General features: G+C 39.5%; 1 protein-coding gene across 1 annotated transcript in view; it reads right to left on the bottom strand.

Annotated features, from left to right (window-relative positions):
* Efhc2 (EF-hand domain containing 2) overlaps positions 1-24,025 on the bottom strand; it is a 140,033-nt gene extending 116,008 nt beyond the window's left edge. Inside the window, exons 1-2 of the mRNA XM_035449769.1 lie at positions 23,849-24,025; positions 19,459-19,647 (exon numbers count right to left, since the gene is read on the bottom strand). Of these exons, the coding sequence (XP_035305660.1) occupies positions 19,459-19,647; positions 23,849-24,025 (366 nt within the window). The remainder of the gene's footprint in view (positions 1-19,458; positions 19,648-23,848) is intronic.
* Between the last annotated feature and the right edge of the window lie 240 nt (positions 24,026-24,265).

Consider the following 24,265-nt stretch of genomic DNA (forward strand, 5'->3'; position numbering starts at 1 on the left):
CTTAATTGGATGAAGTATACCTTCAAGTCAATGGTGGGTGATTATAGAATATCTGGGTCACAAACTCATTCCCCTGAAAAGTTGCACACGTTAATCTATAGCAATCCTCAGATAGCCTGCATATCAGATATTTACATTACAGTTCATAACTAGAAAAATTACAGTTCTGAAGTAGAAACAATAATTTTATGGTTGGGGTCACCACAGCATAAAGAGTTGCAGCATTAGGAAACTTGAGAAACACTGTTTTAGGGTATAGCAGTGTTTTTCATCATTTCTTTTCATTGCTGTAGTGTAAAAATTGTCAGGATATGTATACTTTATAGGTTTTTTTTTCTCCCTCAGAAACTTGGTACCAAGTAAATACTCACTTTTCAGGTCTAGTTATCTCTGTGATTCAAAACAGTGGACTTTTTTTTGTTTTCTCATAGCCTGCTTAATCAGCTTGGTTTGAGTCCCCATCTGTCTGTACTATCATCTTGTCACTTAGACCTGAATTTTAAGAGATTTTTATCATTTTTCTTCCTAATTGTTTATTTCCCCCATTTTTTCTTCACATGATACAATCTGTAGTTTGCTTACATTGTTTTTTCATTCTGCATCAACAACCTACAATTCTCATGGAGCAATATTTTTCAATTGTTCTTTCTGTTGTTTTCTCTTGCAGCTGTCCACTTTACAGCTTTTTCACTACTTACTTTGTATCACTCCCATTTGTTCGGTAGAAAACACACTTTACATGGTGACCCAAAAATAGTCATTTCCTAGAGAAATCATACTATTTGTTTGTATGAGGCAGGGTCTCATTTTGTAGTCCTGATCGGCCTCAAACTTAGAATCTACCTACTCCTGCCCCCCAACAAGTGATGGGATTAAAGGCACACCCCTGGCCCTATTACACTTTTAATTACATACGTATGTAGGGTATGGGTATATGAACATGAGTGCAAGTACCCTAGAAATCCAGAAAAGAGTGTCAGATCCCCTGGAGCTGGAGTACTGGAGTACAGGCAGTTGTGAGCTGCTTTGACATGGGTCCTAGGTATCGAATGTGGGTCTTATGCATAAGCTGTATGTACCCTTAACTGCTGAGCCATCTCTCTAGCCCCCCAAACATATTTCTGAAATAAAGAGATTCCTTCTTTTGCTTTCTGAACATTGTTCTCCATTTATGTTATAGCATCTTTTCAGAAGCCTCATACTGGGTTTCTCTGCTCATTCTTGAGCAGTGTACCAGGTTTGATTGTCCCCCAAATACTGTAATTTTCCTGTCCATCTCCATGTTCTTAATTCCCTCCTCTTGGAGTGTAACTAGTACTCAAATTAAGATTTAACATAGTAAAAGATCATGTGTTTTTTTTCCCTCAGTTTGTTTATATGGTACTGATCCAGACCCAAGGAACATGGGTTCCTGTGAGGAAACCCAGAAATCTATGGGACCTCCTGTAGAAGCCCAGTATTTATCCCTAGCATATGTGTGGACTTTGGGAGCTCAGTCCATATAGAGGAATACTCCCTGAGCCAAGACACATGGGAGTGGGCTTTAGGCCCTATCCCAAAGGATACGATAGACTCTGATGACACCCTCTGGAAGGCCTCACCATCCAGGGGGAGCAGAAAAGATATGTGATAGGTAGGGTTTTAGTTGGGGGGGGGGGTAGGGGAGGATGGGTGGGAGAAGGGAAATGGGATTGTCATGTAAAACAATCCTGTTTCTAATTCAAATAAAAAAAGTTGGAAAGAAAAAAAAAAGATTTAACATGGTAAAAGAATTGGGGAGGGAGCCATGGGATTGTCCCAAGGAAGAAAAAAATATCCTTTTATTTTTTCCATATAAACAATGCATAGATTAGCCTGACCTCTATTCCAGGAAGACAGTAGCCAGTCCTCTCTGTGCCACTGCATTGTATCACAGAAAGGCCCCAATTGCAGGCTTTGCTTCGATCTCAGCACAAGTGTTCCTGCACTTCTGATGTTCTCTCGGGCTACCCACATTTGCAAACATAAACCAGGTTCAAAGTCCCCTGCATATTATTCTGACCTCCAATTCAATTCTCTTTAGACAGGAAGTGAAATTATATGCTAGTTTTGTTCTATTCTATGAATGCAATCCCATCTACACTCAGTTATCAAGTAAAAGTTCCTGAGAAGTTTGTCTCAGGAAGATGAACTCCTACACCTCCTCCCTCACCCTAGCTCCAGCCTCCAATGCTAAAGCAGTTCCTTCTTTTTAAACTTTGTAGCAGTTGGGATTGTGAAGCGACAGTACATATTAATATCAATGCTCAAGTCACAATTTCTAAATTCTAGTTCTTTTCCCTCCCCATTTTTGATAAATTTGTGTTTCTATGGATACTGTTTAAATATGCATATCTTAGGGAAACTCAGCTTATACAAACCCTGAGTCTCATTTAGATTGTTGAACTAAGAGATGATCAATAAGTTAAATAAATCAACAACCAGAAGAATGTTATAGGAAAATGATTTCCATAGGATTTCTTTACATTATAAAAACACCATAAATCTATAATTCACCTGCCAATTGCCACGACTATATCTATGTTTTAAGAAGAAATGCACCTGCACAGAAGGCATTCATGAACTTATTTTTATCCTGCTTCAAGATGGAATTTTATAATGCATAAAAGGAGAAAGGGAAATAGCTCAAATTTTGGAATATTCTTGTATCTCAATCATCAATTAGCTATATGACTGGTACAAACCACTTAAACTTTTTGTTCACCTTTCAGCAACACTTAGAAAATCAGTACTAGCTAAGCACAGGATATTGCAGCACTATTTAGAGGATTAAGAAAAGTATGGACATATAATGTAGCCTTGGAGAGAGTATGAAATTTATAAAAATACTAAATACTGAATAATATATAAGTCAGTGTAGGATGCAAAGCCGGTAGCTTAAAATATAGTCAAAGCCATATAAAAGTGGTCTTTGTACCCTTGTGAGCTCTATGGAACAAAGCAATTAAAAACCACTGTTGTGTAGGGAGAGGAGTGATGAGCAGAGGGGTTGGGACCAGAATGGGGAGACCCACGGAGATGGCTGACCTGGGCAAGGGATTGCTCATGGACCCCAGACTGATAGCATGGGACTGTTCCAGACACCCCGAGCAAGGATGTCAGTTTGAAGGTCTGGACAGTCTATGGTGCCTCTGGTAGTGGATCAGTGTTTGTTCCTGGTGTATGGATGGAATTTGGGAGCCTGTTCCATGTGGAGGGATGCTCTCTCAGCCTTGACGTGGGATGGGGGGGTGGTCTAGGCCCTGTTCTGGATGATGTATGGGACTCTGGGGATCCCCCATGGAGGGTCTTGCCATCCTTGGGAAGTGGAGGGGAGTGGGGCTGGGGGGCAGGGGAAAAGGGGGAGGGGGAAGGGGAACTGGGATTGATGTGTGGAAGAATTAAAATTGGTCTAATTATAATTATAAAAATAAGAAAAAAAACTTGCTATTAGTAAGAAAAAAGGTTCAGAACCACTATGGAAGGAAGATTTCCTAGGGCTGAAGAGATGGTTCTGGAGTTTAGGTTGTTTGCTGTTCTATCTTGAGGACTAATGTTCAGATCTCAGCCCATGCCAGGCTTCTCACAAACATAACTCCAACTTCCAGGAATCTGATGTCTTCTGGCTTTCACTGGCACTCTTGCACATGGGTGCATAAATTCATACACATAAACAAAAAATAAGATCATTTCCTTATTCTACATTTATATTAGAATTAAAACAAGGGAGCCAATTTATCCAAGAGAAATCATGTTATTAACCAACAGGCTTAAAAACTGGCATAGTCAGTATGGTTATTAATTCTAGTAGTTACCCAGTAAACCAGAGACCCCTTTGACCCCCTAGAACATTGGATTAGCCTAGTGGTCCAAAGTATTTATTGTCCAGAATTGCACCAACAAACAACCAAGTCACAAAATAGATATTTGTGGCTGAAAGTCTCCTTTATTAAAACAATTTAAGCCAGCCAGGTTACAGAAAAAGTGCTAAATTCAAAGGTTTGAGGTAGATGCAATACTCAGTAAAAATCACTTCATGTATCCAAAGGAAATCACATTGCTAACCAACAAGTTTCAAAAGTAAAGTCCTCTGGCCATAAGCCCATCATGCTAAATGCACACCCATGCACAAGTATACAATGTTTTTTGTGGGTTTTTTTTTAAGCAATGTATTTCAAACTCCACTAAGCATGTATTACTGAATGCCTGTCATTTGTCAGGCATTATGCTAGGCACAGAGAATTCAAAGGTAAATAAAAATAACCAACATTAAGTATTTTTTTATTTGGAAGTAGGGGCTTGAGATCCAGTCTCACTACAGAATCCAGCCTGCCTGAACTCATAACTCTCCTGCCTCACATTCCCAAGTCTGAGATCACAGGCATGTGTTAGCATACCTGGCTGATTAGGTAGTTACAATTGACCTACAATGTGTTATTCTTTTACACTGCTTATCTCCTAAGCCTATAAAGTAGGTCAGACTGTGATCTTTTCGTATGGAAATCAGGGTTTTGCGAATGAAGGTAAGTAATTAATTACCCAGTGAAGATGAAAACTCAAGCTTCCCAGCTTTAGAGACCACAAACTTAGACATATCCCTTGAACTATCACAAAAGTTCTGCTTATACTTGCTCAGTGAAGCACACAAAATATTATTGGGGTTTGTGAAAATGCTCTGATGGTATGAAGAAGGCCAGTCAAATGGCTAAGTGGGGAAAATATGCTTGTCACCAAGCCTGATGACCTAAGTTGGAATCTTGAGACCCACATAGTGGAAGCAGAGAAACTACTCCCACAAGTTGTCTTCTGACCTCCACATGTGTACAATGTACACACATAAATAAATACATTTTAAAATAATTTTATTTAAACAAATGTAATTTTAAAAGATAATATGGGGAAGTGCTGCACCTAAAGTATCAAGAACAAAGCACCACAATTACAGTGGATCTGCAAAGGGACAGAAGCTCAAGAGAGAGAGAGGTAATGAAGGGCTGTCTGCAAAGGAAACAACATGCATGGTTCCAGGAGCGTGAATTCTTCTGTAATTGGGTTACAATTTACAAGCAATTCTGTGCAGCTAATGGCTGAATGGGGGCATGGAGCAGAGACAATTAGACTGGAATGTCTAAAAGGGCTAAAAGATGAGTGGTTCCTAGGCCATGCAAAGCAAGTTGAAGGATTCCAAAGTTACCTGTACCAGATTATGGAATGGGGCGAATCAGGTTGACAGAAGATATCTCTGAGGAGGCTAGTCTCCATTGAAAGACAGAAGGTGAAGCAGAGTGGGGGCAGCAGTCACAGACTAAGGAAGGGAAACTTTCAGAGGAAGACAAGAGAGGACACAGGTGAAATGATGGCTAACAAGGGTAATAGTTTATCTGTTTAAACATAAGCCTTATTATCTGCTTAAATATAAGCTTTATTCACTGAGTTATCACTCTGATAGAAGTCAAGCCAGTGTGATTTAGTCTTATGGTGGTATTACAGTGTCTCAGTAAAATGGCCTGACAACAGCAGTAGGAAAAGATGTTTTATCTTTCCTTAGACTGCTGAAAACAAAATCTAAAAGGGGATCCAATTGCTATTCTACATCTACATCCCCTCAAGAGGCCTTTCCTCTCTTTTAAAAATACTTATTTTTATGTGTATGAGTGTTTGTTTTGCCTACATGTATGTATGTGCACTATGTGGGTGTCTGGTGCCCACAGAAGTCAGAAGGAGGCTGTTTGTCTCCTGGACCTGGAGATCAAAGTAGTTGTGAGCTGTTTGATGTGGGTGTCAGGAACTGAATCCTGGTCTTCTTCAGGAACAGCAAATGGTCTTAACTACTACTATCAGGCCATCTCTCCAGCCCCTAACACTTTCTTATTGATTCTCACAAGTCTCATCACATCTTTCTTTCTTATATCTGCCATTCCTAAAATTCCAACCAAAAAACTCAGGAACCCTTAGAAGATAGAGAAGGGAACAAAGTGAAATAAGCAAAGGCAAATTTTTGCTGCACAGGTGAAGGTTAGGAAAAAGAAAGCTGAGACCACTCAGTAATATCCCTATTGCATGTCAGGGAGAAGCAAAACTTTAATAAAGACCAATTAGACAAGAGTGGAATATACAGTTTTTACTTATTTTTTAAACATAAATGCCAAAGTAACTTTCCTGAAAAGGCAGGTAGAAGAAAATAACCAAGCAGAAGCAAGGGGAGACAGAATAAATCCCTGTGGTGATATATTGTCTATGATCTAATAAAGCCACTGAAGATCAGAATGCAAAGCCAGCCACTCTAGTCAGCCATAGAGGCCAGACAGGAGGGGTACACACCTTTAATCCCAGGACTCAGAAGACAGAGGCAGATGGGTGTCTGTGAGTTCAAGGCCACCCAGGGCTTCATGAGAGTGAATCAGTCTAAAAGAGAAACAGAGCTCATGCCTTTAGCCCAGCACTAGAGAGTTATATAAGATAGGAGCAAGGATTCAGTATTCTGGCAATTAGTCTCCAGTCAAATTGAGGTTAGGATCGCCCCAGCCTTGGTAGAGGTAAGAGGTCTCTGGTGGCTTGGCTGTTTTGCTTTTCTGATCTTCAGCTTGAACCCCAATATCTGCCTCTGGGTTTTATTATTCATGCTACAAATCCCCTTAGAAAAAAATGTCACGGCAAGAGCAGAAAGGAGAAACCATGATAAATTGCAAAAGAAACAGCATTCCAATTAAACATAAAGTATCTACATTAATTTGCCTTAACCTAGACAAATGACCATGCTATGAAATCTGTACAAGTTCTGCACACTCAGAATGTTAGCATAGTTGTCAGTCTATTACAGGTTGTTCTTACTTCGGAATAATGGAAACAGGTAGGTAGGTATTGTTATTCCTCCTAAAAGACAATTAGTTTGTTAAAACAAAAGGAGATGTCATAAACACTCCTGTTTAAAAACTAGAAGACCTTTAAAACTATCTGTAGTATCCTAAATCAAAATAGCATATAGAGGGAAAACTGGGAAGGACAACACATGGCTGGTTTAATAGCTTCTTGGTAGAACACAATGAAATCATTGGCAAAATCTGCAGACTTGTTCTGCGATATGCTATAACTGATTTCAAAGAAAAACATAAGCAATCCTGGATAGCCTGGGTTAGTCCCAGCTTATTCTTTACTCTCTCTAGGAACACTGCCTCCTGACCCTGTAAGGAAACAAAGCAAGCCTAAGGCAAACAATTGGAATTAATTCTGCATGACTACACCATGGGCTGGATGCCCAATATGCATTATCCATTTGATATCCAGGGAAACTTTAAGGTGCTTTCTGTCATTTCTAACAAACAGATGAACAGGACAACAGAGGTTTAAAAATGGCCAAGATGAAGCAGGTAATAAATAGTAAATTTAGGTTTTAACCTCAGTCTGGCTTGACTGAGTCAAGAAGGGTCAAGTTTCCAAAGGACCTCCCTCCCAAACAATTGGATGTGGAGTTCATTTCTGATAATTCACCAGTGCAGGAGACATACACATGCAAGCTCCAAATCTAGGGATAAAGGGAAAGGATATAATTCTGATGATAATAATATTGATGGTAATGATGGAGATGTTCTCCAAAGAAGCAGTCAGTCACTCTAAAGCTCCAAACAGGAAAACAAAGTAGGAAAAGGGAAAAAAGCGAAATAGGGCATTTATGGTTAGGAGATGAAAAGAAAGGGATGGAAATAAACATTAATAGAATGAATACAAAGAGACTGATACAAGCCCAATAAATGAGAATAGAAAACAGAAATATGGCCAAGGACAAAGACATTAAAACAAACAAACAAAAAAAAACAACACAGGGACAAAAAACAAGGAAATGGAACCACACTGGAGAAAAAAAATAAACATTTCTGAGTACCTTTGAGAAATGTGGCAGTCATCTCCTTGCCTACCATTTTCCCATTTTGGATGTTTTAGAATGAACATGATTACTGCTTCATTTCTTTATACCTCTGATAACAAGTTTACAAAAATGTTATGTGGCCTTTATCCGCAGTCAAAGGGAACCAGAAAGGGGTCCTTGAAGGGGGAGGAATGATACGATAAGGCAAGGTGCATGAAAGGTAATACATATGATATGCAGGTGGAAGGGGGAACAGTAGTGAGAGAGAGAATATACAACAGAAAAGAAAAACAGAATTGCAGAAGAAGAGGGGATGGATAGCAACCAAAATTTAAAAACATATGATAATACAATTAAAACAAAAACTTTCTATGGAAGGAGGCAGGGAGAGAAAATGGTACGTGTCCCTAGAGAATACTCTTTATCAAAAGACCTATTGTCACACAAAATAGCACAATGAATATACTAGTCAAAACAGGTACTTTTCATTTTTATTTAAAAAAATGTTTTCATACACTATATTTTGATCATGTTTCTCCTTCCCTTGAATCTTCTCAGATCCTCCCCACCTCCCTTTCCACACAACAAAAATAAGACAATGCCAAAACCAGTTAAAAAGAAGAACATAATTAAAGTAAATTGAAAAACATGGACAGTTTTGACACCTTCAAATGTTTCCAAAAAACCTCTGAAGGAGATAAGAGCAATGTATTTTGGGGGAAACATAATTACATGTTTAAAATGAGGTTATCCAAAAAAAAAAAAAAAAAGCCGGGCATTGGTGGCTCATGCCTTTAATCCCAGCACTTGGGAGGCAAAGGCAGGTGGATCTCTGTGAGTTCGAGGCCAGCCTGGTCTCCAGAGCAAGTGCCAGGATAGGCTCCAAAGCTACACAGAGAAACCCTGTCTCGAAAAACCAAAAAAAAAAAAAAAATTTAGGTTATCCATTTAGAAAACCAAAAACCACTGTACAAACACCAAGAAATCTTTCATGGTCGACTATCACGTGAATTTGATATTTGCCTTCTATACATATCACCATAGTTATAGCTCACATCGTGTTCAGACTCCAGAGCAGACACACTATAAGATTCCATTTATGTGAAATGCAAGAACAGAAATAACTAAGCAATGGTGAAGGAACTCAGAAAAATGGGAGGCAGGGAATAGAGATACGGCTCAGCAGTTAAGAGCACTGCTTGTGTGAGATGTTGGATCATAGCACTGACATTAGATGGCTCACAACAACTTGTAACTCCAACTCCAGGGAATCCAAAGCCCTCTTCTGGCCTCCACAGGTACCTACTCTCATGTGAACATACCCACACAGAGATATATAATTAAAAATAATAAAAATAAATCTTTGAGCCTAAAGAAATAGCTCAGTAGTTAAAAGCACTGCCTGCTGTTCCAGAGGACCCAAGTTAAATTCGCAGCATCCACCTAGTAGCTCACAATCATCTGTAACTACTTTCATGGGATTTGACACCTGGTATCAGTGGGTACCAGGCATATAAGTGGTACAAAGACACATGTATAATCAGAACATCCATCCATATAAAAAACAAAATCTGGGACTAAAGAGATGACTTGGCAGTTAAGAGCACTTGTTGCTCTTGCAGAGGACATTTGTTTGATTCCCAGAACCCAATGGTGACTCACAACAATAGGTAACTCCAGTTCCAAGGGAATGTATGCCTTCTGATGTCTGTAGATACCAGGTACATGCATGCTGTATATACATGCATGCAGGGAAATGCATACACATAAAATAAATCTTAAAAGAGAAAACTAAAAGTTGTAAAATAAATGAATCAATCTTTCTAAGATGGGAGGAGGACTAAATGAAGGGAACACAAATGAGCTATCTAAGGGAATTGGGGTGTACTGTTGGAGAAATCTGAAGAAGGGCACATAAGAACTCACTGTGCCATTTTTGATATTTCTTGTGAGTTGAAAATTATTCCAAAAGTATTTTCAAAAACAACAATATGGTTACAATTCACAGGTAGTATTTTTACTATTTCCCACTATCAATATTCAAACAGAAAATCCAAAGTGGTCAGTAACTTTTAAATGTTTCAAATAAACCTGCAGCTGCTTTGAAAATCAGAAGTGGAAAATATGTTAGCAGCAAGCCATGCTTTCTTTCTTGCTTGCTTTTTTCTTTTTATTTTCTTTTTTCTTTTTCTTCTTCTTTTTTTTGGTTTTTCGAGACAGGGTTTCTATGTGGCTTTTGGATGCTGTCCTGGAACTAGCTCTTGTAGACCAGGCTGGTCTCAAACTCACAGAGATCCACCTGCCTCTGCCTCCCAAGTGCTGGGATTAATGGGATGCATCACCAATGCCTGCCAGCAGCCATGGTTTCTAATACATTACAAACACAGAGAAAAATATTAATCAGCCTAAAGTTTAAGTTAACAAATGACAAGGTTTTATGTTTAAAAAATTTTAAAAAGTCCATGCACAGTGGATGACCATTTGAGAAGAAGCTGGGAGGGGGGTGGGGGAGTGATCTATCAGCACCAGGGAGACAAGTCTCAGGAGACTCAAAGCCTGCCTTCATTTTGACAGAGCTTCCAATCTCTAGGATTGCAGAGAAAATACGTTTTGTTTTAAACCACCTAGTACATGGTATTTTCTTGTGGGATAATAATACAAACCTATATATTAAACTACCATTTGTATACCATAAAATGTACATTACAATTACACAGGTAAATGACATTTTATAAATTTATAGTGCTGTATAATGATTAGCACAACCTAGTTTAGAACATTTCTACTGCCCTCAAAATGTTCCCTCTGCATGCCCCAAGCAAGGACTGATTTGATTTTTCTTCTATATTTTCTTTTCTAGAATTTCATGTAGGTGGAATCATACAATATGAAGACTTCTGTATCTGGTTCCTTTCATTTAGTATGCTTTTGTGGTTCACCCATGTTTTAGCATTCTCCAGGAGTTTATATTACTGAATAACTTTGTATATCCAATATAACTGAATAGATGTTTGGGTTCTTGCCTGGTTGTGGCTATTGCGAATAATATAGCTATGAAAAATTCACAAGTGAAGGCTACAGAAATAGCTTGGTCTTTGAAGTAATTGCTATGTAAGCATAAGGAACTGAGTTCAACCTCAAGCACCCACATAAAAAGCCAGGCATGTAAAGCATATGTCATTCCAAGTGGAGCCAGGAAAATCCCTTAGGCTCACCTAGCCAACCAGTCTAGATGAATAAGTGAGCTCCGGGTTCCAGTGAGAGACCCTATCTCAAAATAAAATATGGATTGCTCCTGAGGAATGATGCCAGAAACCTCCCCATGCACATGCACACATGTATACATTCACTTGCACAAACATATGTACTCCCACATACATACGCATGCACATATCCAACATTTTTAAAATTCACATGCAGAAAGTATGAATGGGTGCTTGAGAAATGGCTCTGCAGTTAATAGTACTTGCTGCTCTTGCAGAGGATCTGGGTTTAATTTTCAACACCAACATGAGGGTTGGCAACCATCTGTAATAAATTCCATAGGCTCTGACTTCCTCTTCTGGCCTCTGAGGCTGCCAGGAATATACATTGTACACATCCATATAGGCAGGCAAACACTTGCATACATAAATCTTTCAAAAATACAATGCAAGTGCATGTTTTTGAATGTGTTCAGTTTTACTTAGTACGTGGGAGTGAAATCATATGGTAAGTGTATGCCTATTTAAGGAGCTACACCAAACTGTCTTTTAAAATGGTGGTACCATACCAGGAATGTGTTGTAATTATTGTTAAATTATAGTCATTCTGATAGGAAGAGGCTAATAGCTACTAAAGTTTCAGCTTAAGAGATGTAAAAGAACCTCGGGTAAATGAGAGTAAGTCATGGCCTATTGCTTAAAAATAAAAACAAACAAAAACCGGGACTGGATAGCTGGCTCAGTGATTAAGAGTTTGCTTTGTACTAGTCTCCCAGAAGTCCTGAGTTTGGTTTGCAGAGCATCTACTTCAGGCTATAAGCCTCCTTGACTACAGCACCAGGAGGCTCTGACACACCTTCTTCTGGCCCCTCTATGGGGACCTGAAGTCACATACGGCATCCCCATAAACAATGGAAATAAAAATCTTCAAAAACAAAGCATAGGCCTATGGTGAAGGTCTTGAAATTTTGTCAAGGATTTAAATTCAAGGTTAGAAAAAAACCAAACTCTTCTTTAGTAAAATACTCACTATGAACCTCATTCTTTTAATTCCAAAAACATTTATTCCAGGTTTCAGGATATTTTTTAATTAAATGCCTTCTGAATTTCAAAAGGATATTAAAGAAACCCACATTGTACAATGCAATTGGAAATTGTCATTTTAACAAATTTAAACTATAATTGTGTGCTTTGCTCGTAATGATAAAAGTAGAATATATAGTTGAGAATTTGGGGCATGACATGTTTGATTTCAGACAAGCCTTTTGATTTCTTCTCTAAAGCGAAATAGCTAAAGATTTATATAATTGGGAGTAAAACATGGGAATTCAATGGCAATGTGCTGCAATTACACTGTTATAATTATACATGTTGGTCTCTTATAAAAAAATGTTTCTGGCAGGAATCAGATAATTTAAATATTACATAAACCTATGGGAAAGTTTCCATTTGCAATCTGAGGTACAGCTTAAAGGTATTGTATCTGACAATTTTCAAAGTGAACTGTCTTTTAATTTGATAGAATGGTTGTATTTTATAATATACCTACCTAATTGATGTTAGGCAAGATTTCTACATTCTATATTTATGCAGTATTCTTTGTTAATCATGTGAAATTTTAATGTAGTTAACCAGTCCTAAATCCCCCTGCAGAAAAAATTGAAATTTTCATTGGTACTGGACCAAAAAAAAAAAGGAAGTCATCCCTGAGGCCTACCCACCTAATACTGTCAGCTGGCCTGGTGCTACCCTGGGGAACAAGAATAATTTCAATTGACAGCACCAGACAAGGCCACTCTATGACTATGATGACTAAAGAAAAAAACAAGACAAATCCTATAATCATGTGTGAACACAGACAGAAAATGAATGATATCCCAGACCAAAATAAGTCAAACTCGCCCCTTTCCCAGTTCATAGGGTAACAGCTGCTTTTCTCCCTGTTAGAGCAATAGCTTCCTTCTGGTCTGCTCTCTCTGTCAAAGAGATGTGGTACGATGCCCAATCAGAAAAGCACTCTTCTTCCTGACAATATCTAATCCAGAAGAATCCACAACATCCCCAACACAAGCTCCAGTCTTACCCTGTGTCTTTTCTGACACATGCTAAGGAAGCAGTGCATAAGAAAACAACTTGCTCTTTTTTTAGGTCAAAGGGCTCAGTGAACAAAATGATTGTCATACTTGAGGACATGAGTTCTATCTCCAGCATTAAAAGCCAGGCAGGGTGGCACGCACTGATGACAGAGGTAGGGAGCACTGAGGTTTGAAGGCCAGCCTGCCAAACCTACTTGGTGAACTCCAGATCCCAGTGAGAGACTATTTCAAAGCACAATGTGGATGGCTCCTGAAGAACCATACCGAAGATTGACCCCTGACCTTCACACACATGTGTACTCATGTGCGCTCGTGCGCACGTGCACAGACACACACACACACACACACACACACACACACACACACACACACACACATGAATGCACCTGTACATGTACATGCACACAAAGAAAATCAAGGCAGCCCAAGGTACTGAATTATTTTTATATTGTCCAAAGTAGAAAGATTCATAAAATACTATATAATTAGCTCACTATAGACTCAAGGTCAATTAATGTAAAGTTATTAAAATTCTAATTCAGTAGTCAGGTCAGTAGTTTTAATTATAATTATGTTTTAATAAATGGAAAAATATTACTTTTAAATGCATGTATACCCCCATAAAATCAACCTTTATCGTGGCACTTTCTATAATAGAATCATTTATGAAATAGCAAACAAATTATGCTAACTAGATGCCATTGAAAAATGAAAAGAAATGAGAGCGTAATTGTAGAGTATGTAAATGGTGCTTAATATCCAGATAAAAGTCATAAAAAACATTTAGTCATCTACACACTTCTAAATATTTTGACTTTTTATAAAAGTAGCTAACCATAAGATTATATATAATAGTAACTAATCATCACATATCACAAACTGCTAAATACCAGATCTCAGCCTGATATAATTAAAACCTTAGGCCCAGTTCTAAGATGAACAAGGTGTCCTAGGTGGCCAGAGGCACAAAGCTCTTAGAAATCATCTAGTCAAGCCCCAAATTACATGAAGTCAAGGCTACTGATGCTCAGAGAGGTAAAGTGACTAAGCTACAGCCACACGCATAATTAATGATCCATATCTCTAGAACTAGCACTTCCAACACTCAATGTCAGATCCTAGCTCCCACTGCACTTCTTGTGAATCTATAATTCCTTATTTGCACATTGACTACAATTATTTGTTTCCTCATAGTACTGGTACTGGAGTGATAGCTGGGAACCATTAAGAGTACATGATGCATTTTGTGGTTTGGACAACATTCTCTGTTTGTTTGTTTCTGTTTCTAGTACTGGGGATTGAAACTAGGGTCTCACTCATGCTACAAAAGTATTCTACTACTGAGCTATAGCCCTAGCCCTGGTTTCTGTTTCTTTGTTTTTGCTTGCTTTTCTTTTTTCTTTTTTTCATTTCGAGGCAGGGTCTCAGGAAGTTGCCCAAGCTGGCCCTGAACTCACTCCATTTCCCAGACAGGCCTTGAACTTAATGCCTTCCTGCCTTAGCCACCTGAGTGGATGGAATTGCATGTCCAAGCCACCAAGCTTAGCTGTGTTCATGTTCTGTGTTCCAACATGACTCTAGAGTGGTCTTTTAGTCTGGCCTTCTTTTCCTAAGCTGAGGTCAAGACATCAACAGCCTTTTCATAGGTTGGAAATATCAAGCAAAGTTGTTTTAGGTGCTTTCATCAATCACCACAGTGCCAAGGGTTTCAATCAAACAAGACTTTCTCAACAGGAGCATGACTGCCATTCTATGCAGTACAGGGTTGCTGGCTTCACATGGCAAAGATATGCAATGCTCCTTTGACACCCAGACAGTCACTGGTAGGAGACCTCCCAGTAAATACTAGTCCATGACTGAGGCACTTTAAAACATTAAAATTACTGTCAAAAAATCCTGGTGAACAAAATATCAAAACACTAAAGATTGGGGGAAAAAATCAATACTGCCAAGCCTTTCACCCCAGGCTTAGTGTGGATGGCATGGCACAGTTACTTATCCTATCATTTTTTTAAAGTTACTTTGTTAATCATGACATTTTATATTAAATTTTAAATGCATTATAACAAATATTATCAAGCATGATTGCTAAATTTGAGGCTTCCCTTAAATGGAGACCCTAAGACAAGTACCTCTCTCACCTTGCCCTAGTCCAACCTTACTCCTCAAGCTTTGTGGCAAACTGGAACACCTCTACCACATTTCCATATGCCTCTATAGGTTGACAGCTTCTGAGATAAAAGTTAATTTTTCTCACATAGGAAGCCTAGAGACAGTCAGCCTGGGCCTGGAGTGGTATCTCTATGATGCCAAAAGGGATGCCCGGCCCATTTATCTCTACTGTATTCAGAAGATGGCTACCAGAACTGAAGAATTATGTACTAATTACAGACAAGAAAATAGAGGGTGAAGAACGGGAAAATTACACCAGCTGAGCCTGACTCTTTTCATTAGAAAAACAACTGTCCCAGGAGCCCACCCAATAAAGCTTAACACATATCATTAGCGGGAAGTGTAATATATATCATTAACTGGAAGCAAATCGCACAGACAACACTAGCTACAAGAAACCTGGGAGCTGAACAGTTTTAAATAGGCACATTTTCAGTCTGAATAAAACGGATAGTACACCTGAAAAAATTAAATGCAAATGAACGAAAGGTAACTGACAAGATGTGCTCACTTCAGAGACCAGGCAGGATAACACATACTGGCTATTTTGGGTGACTGCAAATATAACTTTCTCTATTAGTCAGGTGATGGTTATCTAACCAGAGTATTTTGATGGTCACTTTTAGAATCACGGATATAGGCTCCATAGCTCAGGTGTTGGAGAACTGGTCTTGTAGAATCACGGATATAAACTGTAAAATTATCCTAGGCTGGGGCTGACAAAAGTGGAGCCTGAAACAGGGTAGGCACACATGATTTCTCTTGAGAGAAATTTGTAAGGAAAGGCTAGAAGCAGCAAAGGAAAGGGAAGGAAGTCAAGCAAGCATGCATTCACAGATCAGGCTAAACACATGCCTGATGTACAAGGGAGCCTGCATCACTACACAGAGTTGTCTCACCTTGAGGGCATGAAGCAGAGCTCCTTGGCTTTGGTTAATCTTGTCAGATCCTAGAGAAGGGCCCCATCCTTTCATATCTGGGTGCTTCAACTTCCATCAGCCAGGGGCAAATCTCCAGAGAGGATTACAAGTGTGAGCTGCTTGGGAAAGCAGTCACTGCAGCTAGGAAATGGGAACATACCCACTATTGTGGAACTGGGTGCGCATTAATAACATTTACTACGACACTCATTTGAATACGGTCTCCAAAGAATTGCCTTCATTTTTATTTTGTATTACTTGAGAGTAAAACCTTATATACATCCCTGGGATTAGCAGTATTGGAAAAGCTGGCAACAAGTTGCAAGTGTCTCATTTGAAGAAAACAAATGATTAACAGGTGTTGACTTGTTTTGCAGACCCACTAATGGAGGAAGCACTTTATGATTTGCTTTGGGTATTAACTAGAATCTGCTGTGTCGCTCACAATCTTGTCAGGGCACATTAATATCTCATAGTCTTAGGGTCTCATTTAAAGCTCAATGAATATTTAATTGATGTTGACCAACAAAATAAGCAAAAGAATTACTTTGCATTTAGTCAGATCTGAAATGAGCAAGCACTTCATTTTCTCAAGAAGTCTGAGGCTAATATAATTCACCTTCATGAAATATGCTACATAATTTTATAAGTACTTGAAGGGCTGCAAAATCATCTTGAAAGGCATATGTTAAATAGTGAGAAAACTATGAAGTAAAAGTAATTTTCAAAGTTAAATCCAAGAGAATGTTATAGGCTCTGTTACTTTTTCCATAGTGAATTAAAAATATCAACAACCTCTTTTTGATTTAAGAAGCAAAAATAGAATCTTTTCTTTGGCCCTTGCAAATTAAATATTCTATAAGATACAGAATCACAGGAATCCATGCATAATTGCTCCAAGTCAGTCAGCCCAGAAATTGTTTTTGAGTTCTAAGTCCAACACAGAACCAGACATGGAAAAACAATTTTTAAGGTAATATTGGCCCCACTCGGGAGGCAGAGGCAGGCAGCTCTCTGTGAGTTTGAAGCCAGTCTGGTCTACAGAGCGAGCTCCAGGACAGGCTCCAAAGCAATACAGAGAAACCCTGTCTCGAAAAACCAAAAAAAGTAATATTGGCCCATGTTGAAAATGGAGCAGCTTTCCCAGGAAAGAAGCCTCCCTGAGATCTGTTAGATCTCTTAAGTATCAGAATTGGGCTTTAATTAATGTGTCATATCATAGATGGCATGGGGATATGTCACTTCCACCGTATTTCAGGGCATTGTCAACCAACCCATGCTAAAACCTACTAAAAAATAATCACTTGATACATTGAGCTTATTGTGATTTGAATTCTTTACCTAGTCCTGAATTCTTTTCTTTTTAATTGACAAGGCCTATAATAACATAACAAGCTCTTCTTAGAGAACAAAACACGAAGCTGTAATTCAGGAGTGTTGTAAACATGACACATCCATGTGCTGCCCTACAGAAAATAACCACTCACCTTGTGTTTCGTTCCTTTGATCTTTGTCTCTGCTGTAAATACTAAAAGGTTGGGGGTGTCATCAGTGGCAGAGTGCTTGCCTAACAAGTTTGAGAGCCTAGGTTCAATCCCCAGTATTAGAGTGAGAGAGAGAAAAAAAATAGAAGACATAAAACTACACCCCCCTTTTCAAATATTGCTTGTATCTCTTTGTATATTCTTTGCAAATACATACCTTAAAATTCATAAGCCAGGTGCATATGTAGTATCATCACTCATAAGACAGAGGCAGGAAGCTCAGGAGTACAAAGCCAACCTTGGCCATATAAATGTGTTTGAGGCCATCTTAGACTACAATGAGACCCCCATCTCAAAGGAAATTTCAGACTCTTGCCATTATAACCACACCTCTTCCCTTTACATCAACAATTCTCATCATCTCACACTGTGGTACTTAGATGTAGATAACCATAAGCAGTGTACAGCAATTGCTATTTAATGCCACATTTAGAATTGCTATTTAATGCCACATTTAGAACATACAAAAGTAGTCAATGGCAATTCACTAGGCAAAAGTGACACAGCAACCTGACTCTTACTGTCTGTAGAAAGACAGAGAAGAGGTACAGGTTGAGAAGTATTAGTTGGGAAACATAAGCATTTGATAACTTGCAATAAATACACCCTGTCTGAAACAACAGAGCAATAATATTTTTTCTTTGTTTAGGGTATCTGTGTGTGTGTGTGTGTGTGTGTGTGTGTGTGTGTGTGTGTGTGTGTGTGTGTGTGTAAGACTAGGCAGGAAGTAGCCTTGGTCAAAGGATACAAAATTAAAGATGGATGGAAAAGAGTAAGTCCCAGAGATGTATCACATGGCCCACAGAGAATAGATTTTAAGCATTCTTGGACATGGTGGCTCACACCTCTGATCCAGCACTTAGAAGGTAAAGGCAGACCAGCCTGGCCTACATGGTGTTCAAGGCCAACCTAGTCTATACCGTTAGTTCTAGGCCAGTCAGGGCTTCATAGTAATACCCTGTCTTTAGAACCAAAACACACAAACAAAAAACAAAAACAACTTCTCACCACAGAAAATCCTGATGTAATACACATGTTAGTTTGCTTGACTTAGCCATTTGAAATGTGCACATATTTCAAAAACACGTGGTTTACATCCTAAATATATAATCATCCCTTTGTAGCTGCAGGAAATTTGTTCCATGGGTTCACAAGGATGTTGGAGTCCATTAACATAAATAATGTAATATTGGCATAAAACCTCCACATAGTCTCTAGTATTCAAACTTATCTCTGGATGACCTATGATACATATAGTGCAATGTAATGCTATGTAAATAGCTGCCAAAAGAGACTGGAAGACTGGATGGAGAATAAATAACACCGAACAAAAAAGTCCATAGATATTCAGCACAGATGTACTCCACGACACATATTTTGGATTGCAAGTTAGTTGAATCCATGTCTTATGGGTACTGCTGACACAGAGGGCCAACTGCACACATTTCTATTTGTCAACTTACAAAAAAAATAAATTGGGAGAAATACTATGCATAAAGGCAGTATTGTAAAAGCCAAAAATGAAACAACCTGTGTGTGTGTGTGTGTGTGTGTGTGTGTGTGTGTGTGTGTGTGTGTGTGCTTTTTCTCATATCCACTTGTAAAACGAATTGAATGTCTCTTCAATGTCATGTGACTTACCTGCTTATCAAAAGCTACCCAGGATGGTACATCGTTTCCATCTCCTTTGGGAAATACGGTGTTTTTAGACTTTATCCTTTGCCCAGTTAGCAGATCTCCACCTATTCCAGGCTTCTCATCACTCACCAGCATCCTGATATTGTTACAAAAGCCCCAGTGTTGGGATCTATGGAACTTCTCCTTTCCCATCTGTGAGTAAACAAGACAATAATTTTAAAAAGTGTCCAAAGTTATTTCTGATTTTTCTGACAGTTAAGGCTTGTCCAATATAAATACATTTGCCTCTGCTTACTTTTCCTATCACAAAATACACAGGAAGTGTCAAGTGCTGTGAGCAATCTCTAGCCATAAAGTGGTGTCACATTTTAAATTCAGTTTATTTTAACTCATTCAAGACTTTGAAAAGCAGTAAGAATAAAGCTAAGAGTCCATGCTATTTACAATAGCTCAAAATAAAGATTACTGCAAGTGAACATTTAGAACACTGGTTTGCTAATTGGCCTATTTGCCTTATTTGTAAAGAATGCAGAAAAAATGTATTAACTTCAGAAAAGAAAGCCATTGTTTTTCACAGAAGCCTAAGCATTACATTCACCAAAACAGAAAACAAAATCTTGTCCTCACCAACATTAATATAATGGAAAATTCCTCGCAACTCTCCTAATTGTGAGACCTTGCCTCCCACCATTTTTTTTGAAAGAAAGAAGTCACAAGTAAAGCCAGGTGTTGAGAAGGATGAAGGCCAGATTCAATCCACAAGTGTTGCTGCTGACAAAGGCAAGGACCACCAATGGAAACATAGAGGTAGTATCTCCTAGCAAGGTGAAAATTATGTATAGTCCATGGCATGGCAAAGCCTCTCCTGAGAGTCTCTTGCCTATAAGCACAAGGGGCTGGATAGCAGATGCCCTTCAATGTTATAAAAATGATAAACGGCAACCATCTCAGTGCCTGCCAATTGTAAAAAGACACCTCAATTGTGTTTGCTTTATATTTAAAAGTCTACAATACCATGTATTGATATAGTCAAGTGTTAAAATGTCACACACACACACACACACACACACACACACACACACACACACAGACATCCCAATTGGCAGGTAGTAAAAGGGCTGTTATATGACTCTTCGTGGGGAGATACATAGCGATATCTATTTTCTTGGATAGGGCACTGACACACCAAAGAAATTTGTCTATCTAAGTCTAACTTGATGAACCAATGAGTTTGTTGGGGCTACATATAAGAGCATGCTGACTCCCGAGCAGCTGCATCTCCAAAAAGTCCTACCCTGATATGAGTGATGCCTCATGGAAGCTGCATCACTGGAGGGGAGTCCTTTCCACAGTCAACCTTAATTTCCTGAACATCCAATACTCTAGCATTTCACAAGACCAAGCAGCTGAGGCAGGATCATATGCAGCCGTGGAAAGCAGGGAGGCTGGAGTGGTTGTGATCTCAGTTGCAGTGCACATATACGGAAGGATGTTATCCAGACCAACCTGAAACTCCTGGGTTCAAGAGATCCTCTTGCCCCAGCTGCTCTGGAAGCAAGGATAGAGGTGTGTTCCACCATACCCAGCATATATGACAATTTTTTTTTAAATTCTGGTGCTATGGTATATCTACTTAATACAATACTGCTACAGATCTAGGAAGTCCAAAAACCTCGAGTGATACATTAAATGGCTGCCCAAACTAAAATTTGATCTGGGTAAAACAATCAGGGAGGAGCCATTAAAGATTTCCCAAGGGCTTCAGGCTATCCTGGTTTACTTCCTGTTCCTATAATAAAATCCTCTGACCAAATGCAACCTAGGGGAGGAAAAGGGTTTATTTGGCTTACATTTCTAGGTCGCAGTCCATATATGGAAAGTTAGGACAGGAACTCAAGCAGGAACTTGAAGGCATAAGCAATAAACATAGCTTGCTGACTTGCTCAATCATTGGCTCATGTTTAGCTAGCTTTCCAATTAAAGCCCAGGACTGCCAGCCTAGGCAATGCCCACAGTAGGCTGGGCTCTCCCATATCAAGTAAGGCAATCAAGATAATCCCCCACAGATGTGCCAACATGCCAAGCTTATCTACAAAGTCCCTCAATTGAGAATCCTTTTTCAGGTGATTCTAATCTGTGTCAAGCTCACAGTCAAAGCTAAGACACAGAGGCCAGATAATGTAACACATCTGAAGACAGATTGGTAGCATGGACTCAAAAGCAGATGATCATCTGAAGATGGCAGATTTGTAAGAGATGCAACTACCATGTTGGTTACATGAGGCTCTTGAGACAGATTAAATCCTACCATGTCTACCTGAACTAAGATGTCTTCCTTCCAAGCTGGGTTGTCTCAGGCTTGGTAGTAGAGTGTCTGCCTTGGGCATAAGGCCTGGGGTCCTATTCCCCAAACTACGGAAAAAAACTTTAAAAAAATATAGTGGTACTTAGATAGCCCAGGGTTAACTAATAGTCACCTAACTGGACTTAAGGTCCACTCAATGGAACTTCATATCTAAGACTACAGACCCTAAAGGAGAACCTAATACTTCCACCTCACTAAACAAGTATAATTTTCTAACTGCATTCTAAATGCTTGCTCTTACATCCACAGATAAATGTAGCTCCAGCCCTCATCAAAGAAACTTCTTTGTGCAGCAGACAGGGATTGCAGAAAACCACAACTGGTCAAAACGCACAGATCGACTGATCATGGGTGCTTGTCCCGGGTTAATACATTTACACTTAAGGCTCAGGCAACATCAAGGAAGAGGTGGCAGAGGAACTGTGAGATCAACAGGACCAGAACATCTGCTTCAAGATAGAATCTTCTTAAAAAAAAAAAAAAAAGGACATACATGGTCCCCCAGAGAAGGGGAAAGGGACAAGATCTCCTGAGCAAATTGGGAGCATGGGGTAGGGGAGAGGGAGCTAGGAGAAAGAGTAGGGGAGAGGAAGACATGAGGGAGCAGGAAGGTTGAGTTGTGGGAAGAATAGAGGAGAGCAACATGAGATATACCATAATAGAGGGAGCCAGTATAGGTTTAAAGAGAAATATGGCACTAGGTAAATGTCCAGAGATCTATAAGGATGACCCCAACTAACCATCTAAGCAACAGTGGAGGTGCTACCTTAAATGCGTTCCCCTGATAATGAGATTGACCTTATATGCCATCCTAGAGCTGATGAAGTAGAAGCAGGCACCCACAGCTAAACGCTGAAGTAAACTCCTGGAATCCAGTTTCAGAGATGGAGGAGTGATGAGCAAAGGGGTCAAGACCATGACTGGTGAAACCCATGTAAACAGCAGACCTGAACAAGAGGGAGCTCATGGACCCCAGATTGCTAGCTGGGAAACCAGTATAGGACTGATCCAGACCTCCTGAGCGAGGATGTCAGTGAGGAGGCCTTGGAAATCTATGGGGCCTCTTGTAGTAGATCAGTACTAATCCCTAGCATAAGAATGGACTTTGGGAGCCCATTCCACATGAGGGGTGCTCTCTCAGCCTAGACACATGGGGGAGGGCCTAGGCCTTGCTCCAAAGGATATGATAGACTCTGAAGATCCCCCATGGAAGGCATCACCCTCCCTGGTGTGCAAAGGGGATAGGATTGGGAGTTAGTGGGAGGCAGGGGAGGGAGAGGGAACTGGGAATGGCATGTAAAACAATCTTGTTTCTAATTTAAATAAAAATGGAAAACAAAAAGAAAAAGGACATGAAGTGGGGGAGGGAGGAGGAGGGGTGAATGTCAGAGGAGTTGTTGGAGGAGTTAGGGGGTTAATTAATGAAGATACTTTGTATGAAATTATCAAGGAATAACAATATATTATTAAAGTTGTTTTAAAATTTTATAAAAATCCCTGTACTTCAGAAACTTGGGAATAAATTTACCTCAAGACCCAGCTACACCACTCTTGGGCATATACCTAAAGGATGCTCAATCATACCACAAGGACACTTGCTCAACTACATTCACAGTAGCATTGTTTGTAATAGCCGGAACCTGGGAACAACCTAGATGCCCCTCAACTAAAGAATGGATAGTGATGTCAGACTCTGAAGATCCCCATGGAAGGCTTCACCTTCACTGGGAAGCAGAAAGGGGATGGGATAGGGGTTTAGTGGGGGGCAGGGTAGGAGGGAACGGGGAACTGGGATTGACATGTAAAACAAGCTTGTTTCTAAATTAAAAAATAGAAGAAAAAAGAATGGATAGTGAAAATGTGGTACAGCTGTTAAAAACAATGACATCAGAAAATCTGAAGGCAAATGGATGGAACTAGAAATCATCCTGACCGAGGTAACCCAGACACAGAAAGATAGACATGGTATGTACTCACTTTTAAGTGGATATTAGCTGTAAACTAAAGGATAACCATGTTATAATCCACAGACCCAGAGAGACTAGGTAAAAAAGGAAGGCTCAAGGGGGAATGCACGGATCTCACTGGGAAGGGAAAATGGAAGCGATCTCCTGGGTATGAGTGGGTGAGTGGGAATAGGAAAGTGAGGGATCTGGTTGGAGGTGGATGAAGAGAGAGAGTACTGACTGGAAATGGGGGTGGCATTTCAGAGTCAAGTAGAAACCTGATGCAAGGAAAACTCCCAGGAATCTACAAGGATAACCCCAGCTAAGATTCCTAGCAACAGCAGATACATAGCCTGAACTGGCCATCTCCTTTGACCAGGCAATACTTCCAGTGTAGGGACTGGGACACCAACCCAGCCATTTATCTTTGACCTACAGTCTGTCCTGCCCATGGGATGTGCTGGGGTAAGGGTGACACAAATTGTGGGAGTGGCCAAGC

Source organism: Cricetulus griseus, chromosome X, assembly GCF_003668045.3.
Source record: "Cricetulus griseus strain 17A/GY chromosome X, alternate assembly CriGri-PICRH-1.0, whole genome shotgun sequence".
Taxonomy (NCBI): Eukaryota; Metazoa; Chordata; class Mammalia; order Rodentia; family Cricetidae; genus Cricetulus; species Cricetulus griseus.